The sequence below is a fragment of the Notolepis coatsorum genome (assembly GCF_963971535.1).
Source record: "Notolepis coatsorum genome assembly, chromosome: 10".
Classification (NCBI taxonomy): Eukaryota; Metazoa; Chordata; class Actinopteri; order Aulopiformes; family Paralepididae; genus Notolepis; species Notolepis coatsorum.
In genome coordinates this window covers 64221729-64248489 of record NC_140174.1, presented here as the reverse complement: position 1 = coordinate 64248489, position 26761 = coordinate 64221729, and the positions used below count along the sequence as shown (strand labels likewise).

General features: G+C 48.0%; 1 protein-coding gene across 1 annotated transcript in view; it reads right to left on the bottom strand.

Moving 5' to 3' along the window:
- LOC311235131 (uncharacterized protein) overlaps positions 1–4815 on the bottom strand; it is a 102241-nt gene extending 97426 nt beyond the window's left edge. The window contains exon 1 of the mRNA XM_084322485.1: positions 4598–4815. Coding sequence (XP_084178611.1) covers positions 4598–4784 — 187 coding nt within the window. The 5' untranslated portion in view covers positions 4785–4815. The remainder of the gene's footprint in view (positions 1–4597) is intronic.
- Positions 4816–26761: the final 21946 nt, after the last annotated feature.

Here is a 26761-nt window from a genome sequence, read left to right as displayed (position 1 = left end):
TCACAAATGTAACAGTACTATATACCTGTATGTCCCTATGCCATAAATGTCATGATGTCATGTATGTTGTGTATGTCATAAATGTCACTATGAATTGAAAATGGGGGACTGGGACCCTGATGTAAACAAGACAAACGTATTTATCTGGTCTTCATCCCCTTAACAATTGTGTGTATTGAGCCGTATGAATGAATGAATGAAAACTTTATTTAACAGATTGCAGTACGGCTCAATACACACAATTGTTAAGGGGATGCAGACCTGAGAAAGACGTTTGTCTTGTTTACATCAGGGTACCCCATTTTCAATTCATATAGACATTTATGGCATAGGGACATATAGGTATTTAGTACGGATACATTTGTGACATAAACGGTATTTAAATATACAGTACTTACCCCTAGATCCTGACAGAGTATATACATATGATGGGGAGGGGACTGTACATTAGGAGGGGGTGGGTGGGAGAGAAATATACATACGGTGGGGTGGAGACTGTACATTTGGAGGGGGTGGGTGGGTGGGAGAGAAATATACATACGGCGGGGAGGGAATATATACATGCGGTGGGAAGGAGACGGTCTATTAGGAGGTGGTAGGGGGTTTGGGCATTTACGGTGGCCCCGTTTAGACGGAAACGCTAGCAGGTGAATCCGCAAAAATATTTTTGCTGATGTGCCTTTCGTTTATACGGAAACGGCGTTTTTACGGGGTGAAACCGCAAAAAAGTGAGACTACCTTCCAGGGTGGAATTCCTAGAAACGCAAAAGCTTTGCGATCTCGTCTAAACTATCAAAACGTATAAATCTGTTAAAACGATGACGAAAGGGTTGTCACGGCTCTGGTCGCGCGTACTGCTTACGTCACAGGTAGCAGGTATGCGCCAGTAGCCGAGACGTAAACAAAGCAAGTATGTCTGACTTATATCAACGGAGATCACCTGAAGGCTACATTGGCAGTACTTTTAACCCTTTCACTGCCACACGACAGAAGGTTAACCCTTACTATCACACAACCGGCTGTCGTGTGGCAGTGAAACGGTTAAATACACAAGAATCTGTCCGCGGCGTGAGTGGCCCCACTGTCTGTGAGTGACTCTGCTTTGGTGCAATCACATTCCCCATCCACAGTCTGCGAATCAGAGGCAGAGTAGGGCGGGTCTTCACAGCACGTCATGTGACATATGCGCCAATCGTGTGACAGTGGGGCTCCGTCATCCCGAGTCGTTACAGCGTCGTCTGCACGCAGAATTCCATCCCAAACGCTCGTCTAAACGTAAAATTAAAAGTGAAACCGCAAGATGACTTTTGCGGTTTCTGTTCACAAAACGCTCGTCTAAACGGGGCCTAAGAGCGGTTTTGAATGTGGGTAGGGATTCACATTCCTTTACAGCTTTGGGTAGGGCGTTCCACATTGATGTGGCATAATTGCAAAACGTGTTTAGACCCTTGTTTGAGCCGAATCTGGGTTTAACATGATTTGTTCAGCTTCCTCTGGTGTAGTGGTTGTGGTATTCACTGACCTTTGGGAAGTATTTTGACATCATGGGTACCTTAGTCGTATAGTGTATCTTGTAGACCAGGCCCATTGCAAGTTGCTGTACTCTGTCGTCTACTCTAAGCCATCCTAGGTTGTCAAAGTGGGCAGGGGTGAGGTGGGTTCTGGGGGTAAGGTCAAGTAGTAGTCTGACCAGTTTGTTTTGTGATGTTTGTAATCTTGTTTTTAGCGCCTTTGAGGTGCTTTGGTACCGTACTGTATTGTACACATTCTGCAATCTGTTAAATAAAGTAAGGGAAGCTGAGCACAGAAAGAGTGGATGCATGAATGAATGAATGAAAACTTTATTTAACAGATTGCAGAATGGGTACAATACAGTACGGCTCAATACATACAATTGTTAAGGGGATGCAGACCTGAGAAAGACGTTTGTCTTGTTTCCATCAGGGTCCCCCATTTTCAATTCATATAGACATATATGACATACATGACATACAGATAGTCAGTACTGCTACATCTATACATTTATGACATACCAGATTTGCAAATACAGTACTGTTTGTGATACAGAAGGAGTCAAGAAAAGGGAGTATATACATTTGACGTAGAAAACTGTACATTGGAGGAGGTTGGGTGGGGGGGTTGGGTACATTGGGATATTGACAACCATACTGGGTAATTTACATTGGAGGTGGTTGGGGGGGGGGGGGGGGGGCCGGGGGGCACACTGTATCAACAAGTAACACTGTACATTGAGGGGGGGGGGGGGGTTGGGTTAGGATATTTACAGGGGCCAGTGTTGAATTGCAGTCTCCCGTAGGTGTCTCTTGAGAGAGGTTTTGAAAGTGGGTAGTGATCCACATTCCTTTACAGCTTTGGGTAGGGCGTTCCACATTGATGTGGCATAATTGCGAAACGTGTTTAGTCCCTTATTTGAGCCGAATCTGGGTTTAACATGATTTGTGGAGCTCCCTCTGGTGTTGTGATCGTGGTATTCACTGACCTTTGGGAAGTATTTTGCCATGTACATGGGTACCTTGGTCGTGTAGTGTATCTTGTAGACCAGGCCCATTGCAAGTTGCTGTACTCTGTCATCTACTCTAAGCCATCCTAGGTTGTCAAAGTGGGCAGGGGTGAGGTGGGTTCTAGGAGTAAGGTCAAGCAGTAGTCTGACCAGTTTGTTTTGAGATGTTTGTAATTTTGTTTTTAGCGCCTTTGAGGTGCTTTGGTACCATGAGGTGCAAGCATAGTCGTAGTACCCCTGAATGAGTGCTCCTGCCAGAGTCTTCAGGGTATTCTTGTTTACCAGAGAGGAGATCCGGTACAAGAATCGAGTTCGTTGGTTGACTTTTTTTATTACATTGGATGCCATTTTGTCACAGGAGAGATTAGCCTCTAGGATGGAACCCAGGTAGGTAATTTCATCTTTCCTTGTGACAATATTGTCACCCACTGTAACTGAGAAGCCGTCGGTCTTGCTGAGTTTGTTATTTGAACCGAAGAGAATGGACTCTGTTTTGCCCATGTGTAATGATAGTTTGTTATCAGCGAGCCATATGCAGATTCTGCCTAGTTCCGAGCTGAGGGTTTTTTCAACCTGTAACTTGTTCTTGTCAGAGACCAGCAGGGCTGAGTCGTCCGCAAACAGGAACAAGTTGCAGTCACAAGCTGACGACATGTCATTTGCATAAATTAGGAACAGTAGCGGTCCTAGTATGCTTCCTTGTGGAACACCACAGCTCACTGTGAGAGGGGGGGATAGGGTACCGTTTACCTCCACCATCTGTTCCCTCCCCTCAAGGTAGGATTGCATCCAGCTCACTGATAGACTATCAAAACCAATTGCTTTTAGCTTGTCAATCAGAATGGAGTGATTGACCGTGTCAAAGGCCTTTTGTAGGTCCAGCATGACCATGCCGCAGTATTTGCCTGCGTCCACCTCTTGTTTGATGTGGTCATTCAAATAGAGAAGGCATGTGTCAGTGGAGTGGGATGTTCTGAAGCCAGATTGGAATTCGTAGATTAGATTTTTTTCCGCTAGGTACTTTTCGACCTGTTCGTAGACTATTTTTTCCATGACTTTCGAGATGGAGGTGAGAATAGAAACAGGGCGGTAGTTGCCTGGGTCTAATTTGCTGCCCTTTTTGTGCAGAGGGGTCACCCTAGCAATTTTGAAGTCCTTGGGGACGTGTCCCTGTTTTATGGAGAGGTTTATTATGTGTGTGATGATTGGGGTGATGGCGGCTGCTGAGTCTCTGAGGAATTTGGAGGGGATGTTGTCATGGCCAGTGGCCTTGTTAGGTTGGAGGGCGCTCAGTTTATTGAGTACCTCATCTGTTGTTACCATTTCCAGCTTGAAGTCGTCCTTGCGGACCCCTAGGTTTTTGTAGTAAGCTACTATGTGTTCTACCCCATAAAGCCCTGAGTGGGAGGGTAGTTTGTTTACCAGTGTTGTGGCTATGTTTGTGAAGAAAATGTTTAAGTAATTGGCTACATCCAGCTTGTCTGTGATGAGCGTGTTGTCCGTTTTTATGTTTATGTTTGAGAATCTGGTTTTAAGTTTTTTACTGCATCCTAGTTGATTATTGAGTAATTTCCAAAGTTCACGTGGTTTGTTTTTGTTTTCCTCAGTTTTGTCATTGATGAAATTCTTTTTTGCAGTTTTGATCATGGAGTTTACGTCGTTTCACTGAGCAGTGATTTAAAGTGAACATTCCTTGGCAACAGGTGTCTCTTTTCTTAGGTAATACTGAGCAAATGCATTATCATCCTATGGAATACATCAATGTATGGAATATCAGCCAATCAAGGGCAAAAGTGAACCACACATTCTCGGTGCCCCGAGCCATGGGGAGCAATGCATACATATTGAATCAGTGTGGTCAACACATACGATTTTCTAATGCAATACTATCACGCTATTTTGTTTTGCTATTACTCGCCAATCATTGGACTAATATTTTAGGGTATATTCCGTGCTTTTATTTTGAGGGCGAAATATCTCAACAGAACGTGTAAATTCTGCTACTTTCTTGCAACTTTATCACTTTAAGTCATTCGAACTATGTAACTCCGTCAAAACAGCAAATAAATCACAAACCTGCTGTGTGTATGTCAGGCTTCAGAAGAAGATCCAATAGTCTCTTTTGATGCTCAATCTCCATCTCTGAACGGGAATCTTTCTCATTGTGATCTTGAATCACTTTCTCAAAGATCCCCAATATCTCCTCGGCGGCTGCTTTCAGTCGCTCATTTATAAAGGACTTCACTTGTTCTATTTCAGACATGTCTAAAAGTGGAATAAACGCCAAAATGTTTATATAGTTCTATATTTCCACCTCGAGGCTTCAGCTTCCTAGTCGAGCAAACTACGGAAGTAAAATGGCGTTATTCACCCTACGGCTAGTATCACGTGGTCTTACGTCATAAATTATACGGCTGGCTACTGCGAGCATAGATATATATATAGAACACTAGATAGCTTGCCCGCGCTGCCGGCCGGCCGGCCAATGGAGAGCGCCATCTTGGGAGAGTCAGCCTTGAGTGAGAGTGAATGAGCTGCACAGACAAAAATACTCATAACTCGCTGAAATATTGACGGATTTACGAACGGTTTGGTTTATTACAAGCATTATTAACGTGGCTATGATTCAAGCGGTTTGTAAAAAAAATTTTTTATAAGTATGCAGTATCATAACTACATCTTTGATGTTTATAGCAAACCCTGATGGAAACAAGACAAACGTCTTTCTCAGGTCTGCATCCCCTTAACAATTGTATGTATTGAGCCGTACTGTATTGTACCCATTCTGCAATCTGTTAAATAAAGTTTTCATTCATTCATTCATTCAACCAACCCGTTTGTAAATCCGTCAATATTTCAGCGAGTTATGAGTATTTGTGTCTGTGCAGCTCACTCACTTCACTCAAGGCTGACTCTCCCAAGATGGCGGCGGTTCAGTGACGCTGGTGACTCCGCCCTAAGCTATCTAGTGTTCTATATGGGGGACCCTGATGTAAACAAGACGAAAGTCTTTCTCTGGTCTGCATCCCCTTAACAATTGTATGTATTGAGCTGTACTGTACAGTACCCATTCTGCAATCTGTTAATAAAGTTTTCAATCAATCAATCAATCTATATATATCTATGACTGCGAGCATAGATATAAGCATAGTACTAAATACCTATATGTCCCTATGCCATAAATGTCATGTATGTTATGTATGTCATAAATGTCTATATGAATTGAAAATGGGGGACCCTGATGGAAACAAGACAAACGTCTTTCTCAGGTCTGCATCCCCTTAACAATTGTATGTATTGAGCCGTACTGTATTGTACCCATTCTGCAATCTGTTAAATAAAGTTTTCATTCATTCATTCATTCATACTTGTTCGAGATGGATTTCGGTTCGCCTCGACTAGTAGACGAGAGTAGCCGAGTGAAGCCGGGGGAGGAGTCAGATCGTCTGACACTTCAGATTTCACGAGAGCCTCTGTCTAGTCTCGCATGGCAGATACGCTTTCACGTCACCACACACACATTACACACCTGTCCAGCTCATTATAATGCGATGGCCATGTGCAAAATTAGATCAGATTCAAATGTACAGTACAGCACACCATATACTGCTATAGTGGAATATACTATTCATATACCATAATGTATACCATCTTGTTGCGCGCTCCTGGCCGCACGCACACACAACACACTGCTGAATAATTCTGTTTTGCATCAATATATATATGTATACTGTGTATATTGAGGCAAAACAGAATTATACAGTATTGAGGCAAAACAGACGACGCATGTGTGTGTGTGTGTGTGTGTCTGACAGCTTGAAGTTTATCATGATGATATGATGATAACGCATAACATAATAAAGTTTTCAATCAATCAATCAATCAAACGTCTCATAACTCCCTGGCTGTCACGTGGCTGGTGACTGACAACTTTTCTGAGCCAATAGGCGCTTTGCGCGACCGTAGCAAGTCGCTTCCCAGCCGGGAGCAGCCGGCTGAGAGGTACTTTGGAGCCTCGCTCTGAAGGCTGTGCGTGGCTCGCTCCCGCGAGAGTTCCGCGCCTCGTCTCGTCAGATTTTCAGAGCAAGTCGGACAACATTCTAACCGTCATGCAACGCGCTTGGCGAGGCCGTAGTAAAACCTGCGCAGATCTGCGTGTATCACTTCCGCAACGGAGTTAGTTGGATTTCGGCTTCCGGGTTCGCCTGATTGGCCGCGACGGCCACGTGACGGCAGGGGCACACTGCTGACGAATGAACACGGACGGACGGACGCGTCTCTACATTTCGTAGCTCCAGTTCTGCAGACCCCTCTCTGATTGGTTGAACTCCATTTCTGCAGACCCCGCTCTGATTGGTTTAGCTTAAAGAAGCTTCTATCCCCAGGCCATCAGGCTGCTAAACGAACAATGAATGAACACTACACAACAACAACCACCAAACGCACATAGCACACACATCCACACGCACACACTCACTTTAAACAAACACACTGTAGCACCCACTCCACACACTTATAGCACACACCCACTTTAAACAAACACACTGTAGCACCCACTCCCCACACTTTATATTTATGGATGAAGGATTGCACTACAACTCGTACACCTTACTGTAAATTGTACCTAAAATTGTACCTCATCCCATTTCTGCTTTGCACTAGATAGTACTGTACATTAGTACACTGCATAGTATTGTGTATTGTATATTATATGGTAACTCAGAACATTGTACATATGTCTATACCGAACACTGTGACCTCATTTTCTTCTTCTAAATTCATGCTATATTATGTTATTATGTTATTTGATACTATCTTGTCTAGCACAGTCTCTGGAGCGTAACAGTAAGAAGCATTTTGTATGAAAGTATTCTGTACTTCTGTATGACAACTATTAAAGAACTTGAACTTAAAGGCGGATGTAATGTTATCATAATGTACTACCAGATTCGCGTATAACGTTATTTCGCGTGACTTCGCGGTTTATTCATAACGTTATGCACATTTCACAACACAGCCAGCTGTCAGAAACTGTACATTGTAACGTTATAGGTTTATTCACATAACGTTATTCACAACACAGCCAGCTGTACTGTACATTGTAACGTTATAGGTTTATTCACATAACGTTATTTCACGTTATTTCACGTGACGCATTCAACTTGTTTACACTCCCCACTTACTGTAACTGTACCATGACGCACTCCCCACTTAACCCAGTTAATGCCTTAACTAGACAGTTACAATGTAACATTTAGATTAACCCAGTTAATGCTTTAGACAGTTACAATGTAACATTTAGATTAACACAGTTAATGCCTAACTGTACTGTCTATCTGTATGTCATATATGTTACGATGAATTGAAAATGGGGGACCCTGATGTAAACAAGACGAAAGTCTTTCTCTGGGGTCTGCATCCCCTTAACAATTGTATGTATTGAGCTGTACTGTACTGTACCCATTCTGCAATCTGTTAATAAAGTTTTCAATCAATTCAATCAATCAATCAATAACTAGACAGTTACAATATAACATTTAGATTAACACAGTTAATGCCTAACTAGACAGTTACAATATAACATTTAGATTAATTAACCCAGTTAATTATATAAAAAAAATAATCTCCTTCGAAATAAGCTGTGACCTGTTTTGACCTGCACCTCAAAGAATCGGAATCGAGAATCGTTTAGAACAGGAATCGATATGGAGAATCGGAATCGGAACCGGAATCGTTCAAATCCAAACGATGCCCAACCCTAGTCATCATACATACCCATAGTAGAACCGCAGGTCAGGACAGATGGAGCGGTCTGCTGAGGCGTAGATGTACTCATCCCCATGTTCGACCTGCAGATCAGGGGCGTTTTTAGGGTTAGAAAACATTGGGGGCTTCAATCTAGTATCATTAGAGGTTCTCAAAGTGAGGTCCAGGTCCATGAGAGGGATCTGGGCAGTCCCCATAGAAAATCCAAAGTTAACAGGACCAAATCATCAGTTTCTTATTTATTTATTTATTTAGCCAGATAAAACATTGATCTGGTCCAAGAAGCCCCAACAGGAGTACAAATATACATATATACACATATATATACATATATATAATATATATACATATACTGTACATACATACACATATACACCAATAACAAAATAAAAACACAGTTAAGAATCATACACATAAGCAAATAAACAAACAAACAAACATATGCACAGCCTATGTACAAAATAAATAAACAGTTCATCTCTAGTCTTTACAGTTTTCTTCAATTGCATAAACACTCAAATCAAAAGTATTACACAATTATCAAAACCTTACACTCAAGGAGCAAAATATAGGCCCAGATTTGCACCCCTACAATGTCAGCCTCACTTTTTGCAAAACAATACACACAGTGATTTGCAAAACACTAAACACACTTGCATTACATTAGACACAGAATGTCAAATTACCACATATGAGCCAATTGGTTAAACACAGCCATCAGATGCGCAAACACACCATTGCTTAATTGTAGATACACAATCAGGTTTAAGCACTATAAAAATGCAGCAGGTGAGTTCACCTGTCTTCAACCAAAATGGAAGGAGAGTGAAGTACTGTACACAGAGAACGTGAAAATATACAATACATTCTCTGCGTACTTCACTTACAGTACTCTAATCACTGAGAAGTAGAATTGCTAAATGTGTTTTAGGTTAAGCACAGCAGTGTGTGTAACTGGTTCAAACAGAATTAAGTCATTATGTAACGTGTGTTTCATATGGTAACAAAATTAGTGTATGGTTTTGACAAGTGTTTAATTTAGCAAAGGATCTTTGTGTAATAATTGTGTGTGTGGTTGTGCTAATTGTGTGTTTTGAAACACCGGGCCCCGTTTTCAAAATCATGCTTAAGCAATCGAAAAAAAACTATTGTGTGTTTCATTATATACATATGTTTCAGTCTTCTCATAAAAAAAATATTAGATTTTTGGGTATTTTCCTGCCTTTGGTCCGCTTTGCATTCACATCTCAAATGAACCGCAGCAGGGTTCACTTGCAAGAGTGAATGAGCTTTCACACCACCCCAAACCAACCGGACTATCCGAGGTTCGATTAAAGCTTATTATAGGACACTGGACATGGGTATGGATGGCTCCAGGTGCTGCTGCGTTAAAGTGCACATCTTCAATATCTGTACTATTTAAAAGCACAGTGCAGGACACACTCAAAGGTTATCGCACCTCAGAGATGGCAGTGGACATGTATGACAGGACAAAGGCCATATGTAATGGCCTTTGGATTGAGGAACATACTACCAGCCAAAGGAGGAAGCAGAAAAGGATGGACGAGTATGTAGTTGAGTGATCTTGTGGCACAAGCTCAGACCTCAGCTCAGGAGATCAGCTGAGACAGAGACTGTTCTATCCAGTCGTCGACAGAATGCTGCAAGAGCTTGAGAGCAGGTTCTCATGAGTTGGAGAACAACGTATGAGAGGCATACAGGCATGTTATCCAGCCTCAGACCAGTTTCTCTCAGTGGAATTGCTGCAACCCCTCGCCACACATTACAATATCCAACTATTGCCAGAGGAGATCACAGTTGCAAAGTGTTTCCTGGTCAGGACAGGCAGAGATGCAGTCCCTACTATCCAAAGTGTCTTTTCCCTCCTGGGTGATGATAATAATAATAATAATGCATTTGATTTATAAGGCGCCTTTCAGGACACTAAAAAAAAAGTCCACAAATCGGTGAATGAAAGAATTATAGGATCAAATGAAAACTACTTACTAAAAATGTTTAAAAGTACTAAAAACCAACAAAAAATACCAAACACTAACAAACATTCAGCACAGACAATGGGGATGCTGACATTAAAAAAAAGTAAAAAAAAAGTAAAAAAAAAAAAAAAAATGTAAACAATTTTTTTTTTTTTTTTTTTTTTTTAGATCCGGGGCTAGGAGAAAAACATCCGGGGCTAAAGCCCCGGAAGCCCAGGGCTAACGACGCCACTGCTGCAGATCATACTTGAACACGTCCAGTGCAGAGGACGGCGAGTGTCCAGACTCGAACAGCTTGGTGAGCTTCTCTACGGCTTCGCTGCCCACATCCTTGTGACACACAGCATCAGCCACATGGATGTTGTGATTGTGGATATTGCTGATATACACGCTCATGGGATAGGCGGGAATGTGGGGATCAGTGCTCCTGGTGTGGTAAAACATATTGTTAAACAGAGAAATAAAAAACAAAAAATATAAAATTTGAATTCCATTTGGAATGTAAATGGGTTTGTGTGTTACACATACGTGCTCGGTCGTCCACTGGAGTCCACAGTGCGCACAAGGGTGATCTTCATTCCAGCCGGGCAACCTGTGTTTTTAGACACCTTGCCAGGTGTTGGTGTGGTTGGTGTGCACCTGGTGTGCTGGCACCTGTAGTCTCTCTGTATAAAAATTATAAGATATTTATTTTACCAGAAAGATCCTCCCAAGATGTTGCTTTGTCATGAACCCATGAACCCAAGTAATGACATCCACTGTAGTTATGCAAATGTGGTTGAAATGGTAAATAAGAGTCAAATGATCCAGAGCCATCATATATTTGGAGACAAATATTATAGTATCGGCCATAAATGACCTTTCAGCTGAACGTACTGAAAGTGGAAAATCACTTCTCAGGGAATGTTGACCATACCAACTCTAAAAGAACAACATACTCTGAAGATGATCTTCTTGGGTCTTGTATGGGCCACTCTCCAGGTGCCCTGCATCGACCTTGTGTGACCGGTGTACTCTGACGGCGTTGTGTATTAAGGACGACAGACATGGATGACTGTTGATGGTCTTTATTTTCCTCCTGTTAATTACAATGCAACACAATGCACCAGCATTAGGAATCTGCCACCTGCACTTCACGTGAGCCCTCGGAGTTCCGGGAGGGACTCTCTCATAAGAATGACACATTTTAATACATATAATTACATTGGAAAAATATACACAATTGAATACAAAACGGACACATACTGTACACACATACCTGTTAATTACAATGCAACACAATGCACCAGCATTAGGAATCTGCCACCTGCACTTCACGTGAGCTACAATTGGAAAAAGACGTGACTCCATTAACTCCATGTTACCAGCGCAAATCTCCTTACATGCTAGGCTACTAAGTGCATTTATACAGTTCCCTAACCCAGTCAAACCTCCCACAAATCTACACAGGTACATATTAACAACAGTAGTTACATTACAAACTCGTTTCACAGTTTAGGAAAATTATATACAATATTTAACAACTTTTAGACCGAAGTCTATCACTGAACATAAGTATTAGTGCTCACCCCTCGGAGTTCCGGGAGGGACTAACTCACAACCAGGAATCAGGCAGGATGCGTGTCCCGGAGGACCGGAAAGTAAAGGTGTCGATTTCAAAATAAAAGCCTTAACTCCCAAAAGACCAATAAAACAAAACGAAAGGAATGAAATCAACTCAAATCAATAAAATAAAACGTTTAGGAGTATTAGTGGAATGTATTAAAGTGTATTTTGTGATGGGGTGTAATTATCTATACAAGGCAACAAGGCACTTGTTACATTCACCCCCCAGAATTACACCTACATCGAAGAAAAAAAAACTGTGCCTACCTCGCGTCACACTAGTCACAAGCTTACTATGAGAACCACACACTGCGGAACAATCCAACAATACCTGTCACCTAATAAAAGGCCAGGAGGGCACTAGGAGTGGCCAACTCCCACCATACCTCCAGGGATAACGACGGTGCCTTATACACCATCCAGCTACACTTGACCATACCATGACGAGGGCACATACACATAAATAAAACTGTTACTCCTTATCACCACAAAGGACACTATCAGGCTGTAAGTGCTATACACAACACTGTAGCTGACCTCACACATGTCTGATAGAGGCTTGTGGCTCGAAGCCCATCATACTCTCAAGTTGGACCATTGTCTCTATCAGCCGAAAGACTGGCTTGATGACCCTACCGAACCTGGACGTGTAGTGTTCAGTGGTCTGTGGACCCTGGCTCTGACCAGGCACACTGACACTCATTAGCTCAGGAGTACGCCCTGGTTGTGTGGACACAACACTGTCCTCATGCTGGACTACAGCAGGGGGGGAACTCGGTGGAGCAAGCAACAGTGGGGGACTAGCGGCACTTGCCACTGGAAGCTCACTCAGAGCAGGGGACATCCCCTGGGGGGAATACGGACGTAGCCCGTCATCCTCACTCTCCACTGAAGACTCCTCTTGCACCCATGATGCGGTGCGATCCCCATCAGGTCCATCTCCCATGGAAGGCTCTGCTGCCACACTGTCCGCGTCTGAGGCGCTAGCTTCAGGCATGACTGAGAGGGAGGCTTCACCAGGCGCACAGGTGTCGCTGTCCACGGCTAGACCCTCATCGTCAAATGACCCGTCCAAGGGGAGGAAGTTGACCTGAAGCAGGAGGTTCCTGTGGACTGTTTTCTCCCGTCCAGTCCGGTCCCTGATCCGATATATGTGGCACTGTGGTCTGGAAGCGATGACGGTGTAGACGTCCGGCTCCCATTTGTCCGCCAGCTTCCGCTTCCCTCTGGCGCCCTTGTTCGCCACCAGGACCCGATCACCCACCGAGAGGGGCAAGCCCTTCATCTTTTTGTTGTACTGGTCAGCCTGATGCCCCTGTTCCACTGAGGTGTGCCTCTGGGCCAACAGCATAGCAGACTGGAGATCGGCCGCCAGGGACTTCACATAGGCATCATAGTCACAGACCACCTCGTCCTGGAGCACATTCTTAAACAGCAGATCAACTGGCAGACGCGGGACCCTCCCGAACATCAGGTAAAAGGGGGCAAAGCCAGTCGTCTCATGCTGTGTACAATTGTAGGCGAAGGTCAGGCTCTGGACCATCTGGGGCCATCTGTGCTTAGACTCCGATGGCAGGGAGCGCAGCATTCCACCCAGGGTCCGATTGAATCTCTCAGTGCCACCATTCCCCATAGGGTGATACGGAGTGGTCCGGGACTGCGTGACCCCTGCTAACTCCCGCAGCTCCGCCATCAACTCACTCTGGAAGTTCGCTCCTTGGTCCGAATGCAGGCGCTGTGGGAAGCCATACACACAGAAGTAGTTGTCCCACAGCTTTTTAGCAACCTTCTTCGCGGTTTGGTCTTTGCAGGGGAAGGCGTGGGCCAGCTTTGTAAAGTGGTCAGTTATGACCAGAACATCCACAGACTTGTTGTTATTATCTTCAGCTGACCAGAAGTCGATGCACACCAGCTCCAGTGGTGCAGAGGTTGTTATGCTCTCCAGAGGGGCTCTGGCCGCCGGCTCTGGAGTCTTGCTGAGTACGTATCTGGGACAGTTCCTCACATGGCCCCGCACATCCTTCTCCATGTCATACCAGTAGAAACGCTGACGTACGAGAGACAGCGTTCTAGGTTGACCTTGGTGACCAGCCAAGTCATGCAATCCAGACAGCGCCTCCGACTTCAAGGACTCAGGCAGAACATACTGGAACTTCTTGTGCCTGGTCATGTGGTCCTTCGTAATCCTGTACAAGATGCCGTTCTGCATAGCGAGCCTCTCCCACTGCTTCAGCATCCTCAAGGCGGGCTGATCTTCATAGCAGCGCTCGCGTCTGGAGGGTCTGCGGCCCCTTTCGACGTAAAAGATGACTCTGGAGACGGTGGCGTCTTTTCGCTGGCGGGCCTGCAGATCGGCCAACGACAAGGAAGAGACTGCGTCGTGGTCTGCAGTGACAACAATGGACAGGTGACCCGCCATAGATACTGCCCTGTGTCTTGGCGCAGAGTCCCAGTCTTTCTGGGAGGAAAGCACCGTGGAGGTCTCATCCGCCGACATGGACACATCAGCAACCGCACATCCAGAAGGGGTCACTAGAGCTTGGGGCTGGCATGTTAGACGGAAGATATCCTGCACCCCCCTGTTCTCCACATCACACACTTGCTCCAGAAGAGCGGAGTAAGGCTCGGTCAAGAGACGCCGGCTGAGCGGCCTCACGAAGGGATCTCTGCTCAGCGCATCGGCCACTGTATTCAGCCTCCCAGGCACATGCTTGATGTCGAAGCAGTAAGGGGCCAGCTTGGACACCCAGCGCTGCTCGCATGCGTCAAGTTTAGGCTTGGTCATGATGTATGTGAGTGGATTATTATCAGTCCACATAGTGAACTTGTGACCCTTGAGCCAGTGACTGAATTTGTCACACACTGACCATTTGAGGGCCAGGAACTCCAGTCTGTGGGCAGGATAGTTCGCTTGACTGCGGCTGAGCGACTTGCTCGCAAAGGCGATTGGTCTGGCCTTCTCCTCCCCGACAGGGACTTGAGAGAGCACTGCTCCAATACCGTCCAGCGACGCGTCAGTGGAGAGGATGAACGGCCTCTCAAAGTCCGGGTGAGCCAGCACTACACAGTCAACGAGCGCCCTCTTGAGCTCCTCAAACGCAGTCTCACAGGCGGGAGTCCAGTCCTCAGGAGTCAGCTTCCGGAACATACCGGCTCTCGTACGACCAGCACTGGTCTTCCCTTTCCTCTTCTGGCCAGCTGTCAAGGCGAAGAGGGGCTTGGCTATACTGGAGCAGCCATGTATGACATTTTGGTAATACAACACCATGCCGAGGAAGGATCTCACTCTCTTCTGAGCGGGAGTGCGGCCATCCGACTCCATCAGATCCTCTTTCTGGAAGCCAGAGATGACGGAGACCTTCTCTTGGTCGACAGAGACTCCACTGGCATCGACCACATGACCCAGGAACCTGACCGACCTCTGTAAGAAGTTGCATTTCTTCTGTGAGAGCTTGAGGTTGTTCACTCTGAGTCTGCAGAAGACCACCTCCAATCGCTTCAACGCCTCCTCCTCAGACGGCGCAAACACCAGCAGGTCGTCCAAGTAGCACAAGAGGCTGGAGTAGTTGAGGTCGCCAAAGATGCCGAGCATCATACGCATGAAAGATGCCGGACTGTTGCACAGGCCTTGCAGGAGTCTGTTGTACTCGTACAAGCCCAGTGGTGTTGTGAAGGCAGTGTACCGCCGGTCAGACACATGGAGAGGGACGTTGTAGAACCCTGAGGTCAGATCCATGGTGCTAAAGAACTTGTCTTTGCGTTGAGCCAGCGGAAATCCATACAGATCCTGAGGTCTCCATTTTTCTTCCACACCATGACCAGAGGTGAGGCATACTCGCTCATCGACTTGGAGATTATCCCCTTCACCTCCATCTCAGTCAACACCTCTCTCAGTTTGTGATAGTCAGCTGGGGGGACACGCCTAAAGGGCAGGCGGAATGGACGGTCGTCTGAGAGGTGGATACGGTGCACAAAGTCTTTGACCTCTCCACAGTCCAGCTTGTCCTTGGAGAAGACATCTTGATACGTCACCAGTAGGTCAGCTAGCCTCTTCTTCCCATCAGGAGACACCTCACATGACTTGATGTTCACGTCCTCCAGTCCACAGTCGGCCAACATCTGCTCAGCATCTAACGAGGAGCCAGGAGAGGCGGAGGAGCTGGAGACACCAGACTGCTGCTGACACAGGCCCTGAGTGATGGACAGATCTTCAACAGCAAGACAAGGTGAGACATCAGCCAGTTTGGCATTACGACGGAGCGTGATGGGGCTCTGTGTCGGGTTCAAGACCTTCATGGGGACCCAGCGGTCGCCCCACATGGGAGTCACCACTCTCCCCACTATGATGTTGCGAGGGGCCGACCTCGCTGAGGTGGGCTCCACAATGACTGTACTCCCAGGAGACACATGTGCACTGGCTGGTAGCTTCCCCCACACTAGATACTCCTGCTGAGGGAGGAGGGTAACCGCCTGGCATAGCTTCACTGTGCCTATCACCCCGGGCGGGTCTGGGCCCGACCAGCGGGAGGTGCAGCTTAAGAGCTCAAGGAATTTCTCACACTCAGGGTCTCTGTTTCTGCAGGACACAAGCTCCCAGTACTTTTCAGTCGACTTCAGCCTTTGGAGAACGGACTTGATTACATTAGTGCCAATTATAAACTTGTCTCTCTGACCTGGCACAACCAACGTAGGAACCACAAATTTTGACCCACAAACTTCAATCTCCAAATCATAGACACACTTTGGTCGAGTAGTCAAGCCACCACAACCAACCAGCACCACATTCACAGGTGCCGGCTGGACACGAGGGAGAACACCAGCAGTTTGTAACTTTTGTTCACCCTCCTCACTGAGCGTGCATGACATACTACCAGAATCCAACATCCCCCTCAATGTGTACTTATCACTGACTAATACTGGAGCATAAAACAGTTCACTAGCTCCGTTCACTCTCTGTGACCCAACAAAGATGGCTGTTTCGTTTTCTGGAAGTAATCTGCAGCTGTTTACATAGATGGCTTCTAAGTCTGGTTCTCTCTCGAGGGTTTCATTCACTTTGCCCATACTATCCCTCTCACTGCATGGGCTGGCTAGTTTAAAGGGACAGCATTGACAGGATAGGTCTGAGCGGGCCTGTTGGAGGGAGATGCTGATCCAGCTGATGGCTGGGAGATGCCAGGGCATGAGTCCTCATAGTGACCAGGGCGGAAACAGCGGTGGCACAGCCGATAGAGCATACAGTGTTGATAAGTGTTATGCCTGCTGTCTTGACACACTCCGCATGGGTCGTGCTGGTTGTGCGGGTAACTCTGCTGATTCGGTCTGGCCTGGTTGCGTGAGTGGTACGTCTGCCCATTACTTGGCTGGATGTGGGAGCGAGACGGCTGACCAGGCTGAGCCTGTACTGCTGGGGCCAGCGAGGCCGAACACAGTGAGAGCACACGGTCTAACAAGTCAACCACCTGATGAAGGCCAGGGTCTACAGAGGAGGGACTCGCCGGGGCAGGAGTCATTAAGATGGGTGTAGGAGGGCTGAGGGCCTGCGCTGCGGCTAAGACCCTGTGGGGCTCACCAAGCCGTTCATGAGAAGAGACAAAGGAGGGAGGCTGCTGTGACTGCACAACAACCGAAGACTGCTGGGCCCCACCATACAGGACAGGAGGGGATGGGCCACCAGCCATGGGGCTCTGACTGCATGCCGAGATGTTAACCTACGGTGCCCGTGAACTGGATCTCCTTTGGTCTCTTTGTTTGTTTGTTTGGTAACCATCTAGACGCTCCTGGACCTCAGCTGCAGTCCACTGCTCCACAGGCTTCAGCTGGAAGGACATAGCTAGACTGGGATCTGGGCAGTGTGTGATCAACATCATCACAACCTCGGCGCTCGAATCATCAACACACCGACCCCGGCGACGTAGACACTCATCTGCAACATCGATTGCTTTATTCAGCCGGACCCAGTAATCCATCACTCCCTCACTAGGCCTGGGAACCATGGCATAGAAGTCGGCCATGGGCATACTGGAGTATGTCAGCTCGCTGAAGTTACGCTTTAAAATGTCAAACACAGCTGCAGGGGTCATATTGGCAGACAACTCAGGCCGGCTACACAGTCAAGTCAAGAGTTTTAATTGTCACGGCATACAGGTATACAATGAAATGCGGGTGGTCTTGCCCGCAACGATGTGCAATACAGTGGTACAACATATAATAGAATCAAAAATGAAAAAACAACATTGTGCAGTAAACAGGTAACAGGTAACATGGAGTGACATCTCGGTATCTGTACATAGTTATTTACAGAGCATATGGGACATGCTAGTTAGCTTTGGTAGTGCAATACACTGTTCCTGTTATTCTAATTTAAAGTGTCCTTTCCTTTGGCCATAAGTGTGCGTGTGTGCGACATGAGTGTGTGCCCGCTCATGTTAAAGTGTTAAGTGGCTGCTCGTGTGTGAGCGTGCACAGCGTGCGTGTCGTGTGTGTGTTCATGTGTGCTTGTGTGTGGATAGTTCAATGTTCTGAGCACTCAATGTTCATTGTTCATGGCTCTGATGGCCTGGGGGAAGAAGCTGAGCCTCAGCCGCTCTGTCCTAGTAGCTGGGGTTCGCAGGCGTCTGCCTGACCTCAGCAGCTGAAACAGGCTGTTATTGGGGTGGTGAGGGTCTTTCATTATCCTGCAGGCTCTGGATTTGCACCTCTTGTTGTATAGAACCTGCAGGGGGGGTAGTGCAATACCCGTGGTACGCTCGGCTGAGCGCACCACTCTCTGTAGGGCCTTCTTGTCCTGTGCCGTGCTGTTTCCATACCAGGCAGTGATGTTTCCGGTCAGGATGCTCTCTACAGCTCCTGAGTAGAAGGACTGGAGTATCTTCCCCGATACTCTGAACTTCCTTAACTGTCTCAGGTGGTAGAGGCGCTGTTTCGCCTTCTTTACTACTGTGTCTATGTGTGTTGACCATGTCAGGTCCTCTGAGATGTGGACCCCCAGGTACTTAAAGCTGCTCACCCTGTCCACGGTGGCCCCGTTAATCATCAGTGGTGTGTGCGTCTCCTGCTGTCCTCTCCTATAATCCACGATGAGCTCCTTGGTTTTACCAATGTTCAGGAGCAGGCTGTTGTCCTGGCACCAGCGTTCCAGTACCTCAACCTCCTCCCGGTAGGCCTTCTCGTCGTTGTCCGAGATCAGCCCCACCACCACCGTGTCGTCTGCGAACTTCACTATGGAGTTAGAGCTGAACTTGGCCACACAGTCGTGTGTGTAGAGTGAGTACAGCAGGGGGCTCAGAACACAGCCCTGGGGGGACCCGATGCTCAGGGTGATGGTGTTGGAGGTCTGACCCCCCACCCTGACCGCCTGGGGTCTTTCGCTAAGAAAGTCCAGTACCCAGGCGCTCAGGGCGGAGCTCAGACCTAGCTCGATCAGCTTGTCCACCAGTCTGGTGGGGACTATGGTGTTGAACGCTGAGCTGTAGTCAATGAACAACAGTCTCACATAGCCCCCCTTCTGATGGTCAAGGTGCGAGAGGGTGCTGTGCAGTACCTGGGAGACCGCGTCGTCGGTGGACCTGTTTGTCCTGTATGCAAATTGCATAGGGTCCATATCACTGGGGAGGGAGGCACAAATGTGGTCCTTGACCAGCCTCTCAAAACATTTCATGACCACAGAGGTGAGTGCCACCGGTCTGTAGTCATTTGGACATGTTGGGGAGGGTTTCTTCGGTACAGGGATGATGGTAGACATCTTGAAGCAGGCAGGGACCACTGACTCCGCCAGGGATTGATTAAATATGGCGGTGAACACAGGGGCCAGCTGGTTGGCACAGGACTTGAGTATGCGTCCTGTTATGCCATCTGGGCCAGCAGCCTTCCTGGTGTTCACCTGCATAAATGCTCTTCTCACACTGTGTTCCGACAACGAGAGAGCGTCCCCGCCCCCCCGCGGTTGCCCCCCCCCCCTCCACAACAGCCGGCGCGCCAGTGACGTCACTAGCCGGAGAGCCAGCAGCGCCACTGTCTACACCAAACCGAGCGTAGAAGATGTTGAGCTTGTCCGCGAGGGAGGCGTCGTCGCTCCCTGTTGTGAAGGATCAGATTAAACCGAATATATATATTTATTTATGGATATATATTTAATAGTATTTGTATATCGTTTGATATCCCTTGTATATTCCTTGAACATATACACTGAATATCCCTTTAGTCTACTAACAGCCCATAATAGTTTCATTCTCTCATTGGACAAGAACCTGGCGCCAGCAGCTAAGCCCCTTGGTTCAAGTTCAATCGTGCCGACGAACATGTCGTTACTAGCCCGGTTGCCTGTACGTTAATGCCAAGCAAGCAGTGCAAAAATGCTTCCGCATTCGTCACCGCACGCTAGTGCGGTAAAGCGCCCTTCTTTTCAGACAAATGCTACCGTGCGTGCACCGGCGGCGGCGTGCTCGCTCAGGTGCGTGCGTGCGCCGGCGTGCTCGCGCGAGGTGCCCGCGCATGCGACACGAGCGGAGCTCAATATATATAAGTCACCGCCCCTTATTCAGTATCCAACAAATAGCTCAATTGGCTAGGACACATGGCTGTGGATCCTATGGCTTGTTTGCTGGCGAGTTCGAATCCCATCGAAAATATTTTTTAACGTGATTTTTTTTTAACGTGTATTCTTTCGCCGATTAAGGTTAGGCATTGTTTCGGAGTTGGTTAAGGTTAGAACGGTTAAGTTTAGGCGCTGTTAAGGAGCTGGTTAAGGTTAGAGTTTGTCAAAGAGAATGGCAATATAATTTCTATGGTTAAGGTTAAGGTTAGGCATTGTTTCGGAGTTGGTTAAGGTTAGAACGGTTAAGTTTAGGCGCTGTTAAGGAGCTGGTTAAGGTTAGAGTTTGTCAAAGAGAATGGCAATAGACAGCCTATTTCCGCGAAAATGAAAGGCGCATTACTGCATGCCACTACGGTAAATTTTTGCACTGCTTGCTTGGCATAAAGCTACACGCAGCCCGGTTCCGCGTAGGAATACGTCTGGCGAAATACGAATGGTAGTATTTGTTCACAGCGCATATATATATGGCGCAAGTAAAGTAGAACTTTCTTTTAGTCCTTTAGTCCATTAGTTCTTTACCCTCCAACCTAGTGGCAAGACGTTAAGCCTCACCCACGATACACGTGTGGTGCAGTATGGTCAACTTGGCCTCAGAATGGCATTGAGACATCGTGTGGATTAATAGTTGAATTGTCATAGTTTGGCACTATACCGTCGAGTGGGACGTATTTCTATTAAGTTAATAATAGTCTTGTATGGTGCATCGTTCGGTTAGAGCTATAAAGTGAGCAGTACCCCCATCGTTCCTGGCGTTATCTAGAGTCTTAACCAGGCTGGGCAGACCACGTGTGGTGCTTTCATCCGAGGAGTTCTGGGCCAGGACGAGTGGACCTGCACATTGGATTACTTTACCCGGACGACGGCGAGCCCTACACGGCTTGGATTATCTACTTGCTTTGGGTGCTTTGATTTATGCCATGGATAACAGCCAACACTGCTGAGTGTTGGAACTACCCCCCGAGAGGAGTCCAGGTGAGACGGCGCTCTACCCCGAGTGAGGTCGCCTCACGTCTCTTCGTTGTGGACCGGCAGCTACCGTCTACAAGAGGGCCCAGCTGTATTCATCTGTGGACCGAGGTTCTGTGGGCACCGTGTTCAGCACTCTGAATTCTCCCAAGAAATCGTTGGCCAGATGGGATATCGCCGGCGGCTCTCCTAACCCCCCCCCCCTCTACTGACTTACAACCAGCGGGACCCCCCTTTAGTATATCCAGCTATAATCATTTAAGTACCATCGCTATAGTTCCCTAAAGAACTAGGTTGCATACTTGCTTCCTGCGTAACCAGAGATTGGACATTCAATGTTGATTTGCCTACGAATACTCATTTGCCTTACAAGTGCATTCAAATCATAAATGTCATTAAGTGAACGTTGTATATACCCTTTGCTATATAAAATATTCGATTTATACATTTGTGTGGACTTCGTTTCATGGTGGGAAAGTGTTCATCATATCTATATCATGTACTGTGTGGCCAGTAGTTAAAGTACATAATCGGTAGTGGTTTAATGATACCATACTTATCAATACAGTCAGGGAATTGTACCCCTCAGTTACAATTGGTCCTTCGAGCCGGAGGGTAACTAGTGTAATATTAATATAGTGTTATTAATATTGAAATGGCCTATGATGAACACTCCACGAAACGGTCCTCCTAACGTAGAACGCCCGCGGCGCAGACGACAGACACCTCAGTACTTAGAGGATTACGCTGTCAGTCAACTACCTAGCCTTCTACAAACGGTAAACGCGGTAAAAGTAGAAAGTAAAATTATGTCTGACCTTAACGACCAGGTTACCCCGACCACAGAGGCCCTAGTGGGTTCTAATGTAACTGACCAAGCTCACGGTGGGGACCAGGAGGGAGCTGACATGCCTTTACCCCCCGCCAATACCGAAGAAGTAGTCCCCGACCAGCCCCGGGAGGAAGACAACCCTACAGAGAGAGAACTCTGCACGGAAGAAGAGGAGGAGAGCGCCGAAGAAATAGAGCTCCAGGACTCCCCAACGAGTACCGCCAGGAGCGGCTCACCTCTACAACCGTCTTCCCCCAGCGAAGCGGAGAGGATGCTATCACAGGCGTTCCTCGTCAGCCTGACAGCCTCTACCGAACGCGATCGACTTCAGGGTGAACGCGATCGACTTCAGGGTGAACGCGATCGACTCCAAGCACAGACGCTTAGCGAGCGCGAACAACTCCAAGCGCAGCAACGGAGCGAAGAAGAGCGCATACGCCTGGAGATGAGACGCCTTCAGACGGAAGAGAATATGGCAAGAGACCGAGCAGACACCCAGCGTGCCGCTGCCGGTGCCCAAAGAGAAACAGAGCGCGACCTCGCTCTCATCCAGCGCGAAACCGAGCGCGACAGACTACAGGGCGAGCGCGACAGACTACAAGCCGAGCGCGACAAGTTACAAGCGCAGCTAATGGAGCAGCTGATCACCAAGGCAACACCCTCTCCCTCCGCCAGGGGTTCAAGGAACTCGTCGAGACAACAGTCAAGGGCAGCATCCCCTAACCGAGCAAGCGACCCTGAACTTGACCAACAGACCAAGCCTATACCCCCCGCAGACCCCCTTCCCCGACCGGTCCAAGCGAGACCCAGCTACAAGGAAGGAGCGGCATACACTGCGGAGAAGCTAAATAAACGACTACAGGATCTAGAGGACCTGATAGAAGAAGAAGAGGGAGAGGAGGAGAACCAAGCCCGACGACAGCACAGTACTCCACCGGACCAGGAGGTCCAGTACAGCCCAGGCTATACCCCCGCGGCGCTGCGCTACAGACCCCCGACTCTATTCACGGGTGAGCATGACGCACGACCAGCCCCGAGGAATAGCACCTGGACCAGCGGGCCATGGTACCCTGCCGGTACCAGCCCACAGAGAGGCGCAAGAGGAGACTCACCTAGGAGGCCTCTCCCCCAACGCTCGCCGATGTATCAGCCATCCACGGCGTCATACATTGCCACACCGACGTTTCCAGACTTCACCTATGAGAATCGAGCACAGTACACGGAGCTCCGGATGTGCTTAGAGACAATGATGGTGGATGTCGCTGATGAACGCCACAAGTATGCAATATTACTGAAGCACCTGAAAGTACAGCGAGAACACAATATAGCGCTAGCCTATGCCACCTCTACGACCCCATACACCGCGGCTCTAGCAGCGCTGGACCAGAGATATGGACGTATATGGGATTACGTAATCCAAGAGATAAGGCATATTGACCGCCTACCCCCAGCAACAGACAATCGCTCATTAGACGACCTGTCTATAAAAGTGCAGTCCCTGGTAGGGATGCTGGGAGCGCAACGGGAAAAGGGTATGCACGAGCTATACGCCAACTCTAACGTCGAGAGGATTTTAGAGAAGCTGCCACCCGCCAGACAAGAGCGCTTCAGGCGGCAGAGAGACCACCGTGATCCTAACGGTCCCGAACCATCCCTCCTCGATCTAGCCGACTTCCTGGCGAGAGAAGTCAGCAGCTTACGACTGGATACGTTCGTGCGGAGCACACCAAGCTCCAGAGAGGGACCCAGGAGAATAAACGATGGAAGAAGATCGGTGACTGTCATGCACCAATCAGAATCAGTACTGTAACTGAGGGGTACAATTCCCTGACTGTATTAATCAAGTACTGATATCATTGAATCACTACCGACTTGTACATTACTGGCCAATACCGTACAAAGGTATTCTAGATGACAACACTCGCACAATAACAGGTTTTCCACACAAAATACTCGGTTAGAATATTTATTACATAAAAGGGATAGTATTACATAATATACTTTGGTCAATTGCGCTTATAAGGCAAATAGAATGTGCATGTAAATCAATAATGGATATTAAGTAATTAGATCTATGGATCTTCTGGGATAGGGGTACTACCGGTTGTAAGCCAGCAGAGGGGGCCAAAGCTCTAGGCAAGTCAATGGTTCACGGGGCGATGTCACCCCCTGGAGCAGCGGGGAAAACAGTGGTGATCCCAGGGTGCGCTCCGCGCAGATGAGAGCCGTCGAGCCTCTGTTACGACAGAGACAGGCTTGAGTGATGGTCTCACGGGCAGGTGTAGATCCCACAGTAGCAGTGGGGTAGGCGGTTCTCTGTTCCAGCAGCTTGGTCAAAGCAATGAAGAAGAATAATCCTTGCCCGGAGAGTGGCACTGCGGGCGGGTGTAAATCCCCCGTGGTGCTGCTGCTCCGGTGTAAATCCTCCGGTGCGGTAATGCACGGTTGGTCCTGACGTTACTATACTATTAGCACGGGCAATAAGTGCTCTATGTCGACGCACAATTACTCACTCCACGTGGTCTTTGACTCGTAATGAAGGTTTACTAATAAAATAGAGAACGATACGACAAACAGACGTATTTAGGATAACACGAGACTATATTGGGGCAATGCGAGCCCTGCTGTACCGTACGTTACGTAGTGGGTAAGGCTTTACTTGGTAACTGAACCAGACTGAACTGAAGGCGAACTGAAGAGGAACTGCAAGGGGGGTTCTACATTTCTTGCGCCATATATATATGTACCGTGAACAAATAGTACCTATCTCATTTCTGTCGCCTCTCGGTCTCGTAGCCGTGGGCGAAAGCGGGCATGCCTGGGCAAGTCCCGGCGGTAGCCTTCAAGTCAGCTCGAGGGGGTAAGGCTTTACTCGGTACCTGGCGCCAGGGGATCGCTTCCAATAGGGGAATGAATATTATGGTCTGTCCTGCTAGACTAAAGGGATATTCCGTGCATATTGTACAAAGAATATACAAGGGATATCAAACGATATACAAATAGTATACATGGGATCTCAGGCAATAAATATATATATTCGGTTTAATCTGACCCTTTGTAACAGCCGCCCCCTAATTAGTCCCACCTAATTAGCTAAGCAGGGGCAGATCAACCGCACTGTCCACTACTCAATGTCTGTGAGGGGTCGGGCAGGTCACAAAGTCAGGGGTCATGGTCGTCATTAGGCAAGTCGGGGAGCCTTGGCGACTCGATCAGCCTCGCCACGGGTCGGTTGTAGATCCGCCCTTGGCCGAGCACTTCTGCCACTCTGACCTTTCCGTCGGCACCAGTGGTCACTTTGCTTACGCGGCCGGCCGGCCACGCAGCTCGGGGTGGTGACTGGTCTGTGGTCATGACGACTGGACGGGATGAAGGGGGGCTTAGGAGGAAGCGGGCCTGAGACTGCTTTGATCTGGGCTTGGCTGTGCTTTCTCCTCCTCCGTCTGTTTCTCTTGTTCGCTCTGTACCCCGTGTGAGGAGGGGCCGGTCCCGGCCGCCCCGTCAAGGAGTCGCTTGGGGTGCTGGGTTCGAGGTCAGCTACGTCTGAAGCGCAGCTGAGGGGGGTGGAGTTCCGAACTCCCTCTGGTACCCACGGTTCTCTCACGGGCCTCTCGCTTAATGTCAATAGCCTCTGCTGTATGGGGGAGAGGCCGGTGTCTTCTTCTGTCTCTCTGGAGTGGAGGCAGCTAGTGGCTGCGGTTCGGTTGAGAGATTTAGCGAGGGGCCCTTGTAATGTCCATCCTAGGCGGGTCTCGACTGCTGCAGGACAGCCTCGGGGGCCTGTATGGACCCGGTCAATCGGGACTATGAGTTCTGCATGGTCGGAGCCTATCAACAGGGTCGGGGTAGCGCCGTCCATGAGCGGGATAGGTAATTGGCGCAGGTGCACATATTTATCCATCAACTTGGTGACAGGGTAGGTGTACTGCGAGAGTCCTATTTCTTGGCTGGTGAAAGCATTTGTGATCTTGTACCGTCGCTCTGGCTGCCCGCTTGCTGCGATAGTGAAGGAGACATTCTCGCCCTTTATCGTCTTTAAATCTCTTCTTATTGTCCGAATCGTCATTTGGTTCTCGCTCCCCCGCAGTCCCAGCTGGGCCGCAGCGGACGCGAGCAGAAGGGTCTTCTCTGACCCGTCATCAAGGACGGCGTAAGTGTCCATGACTTTGTCCCCGTGGCTCAGGAGCACTCTGACCACTTTGAGGAGCACTCGGGGGGTCTCGCTGTGCTGGTCAATGTGGAGCACTCCTGTCTCGGGTGGTGACGTAGACTCTATATGGTACGAGTCGCACCTTGTCCGCCAGTGTCTGCCGTAGCAGTCGGGACAGAAGGGAGCGGTCTGATGGAACTTCGGTGCTGGTGCCACCGCCTCGGCGTGGTACATTACCGCGACGGGCCCACTCTGTTGTCCTGGGTGACGCTTGTTGATGTCGTGCAGGACCTCCAGGTGGGTGCCACCGCACCTGCTGCACTTTTTC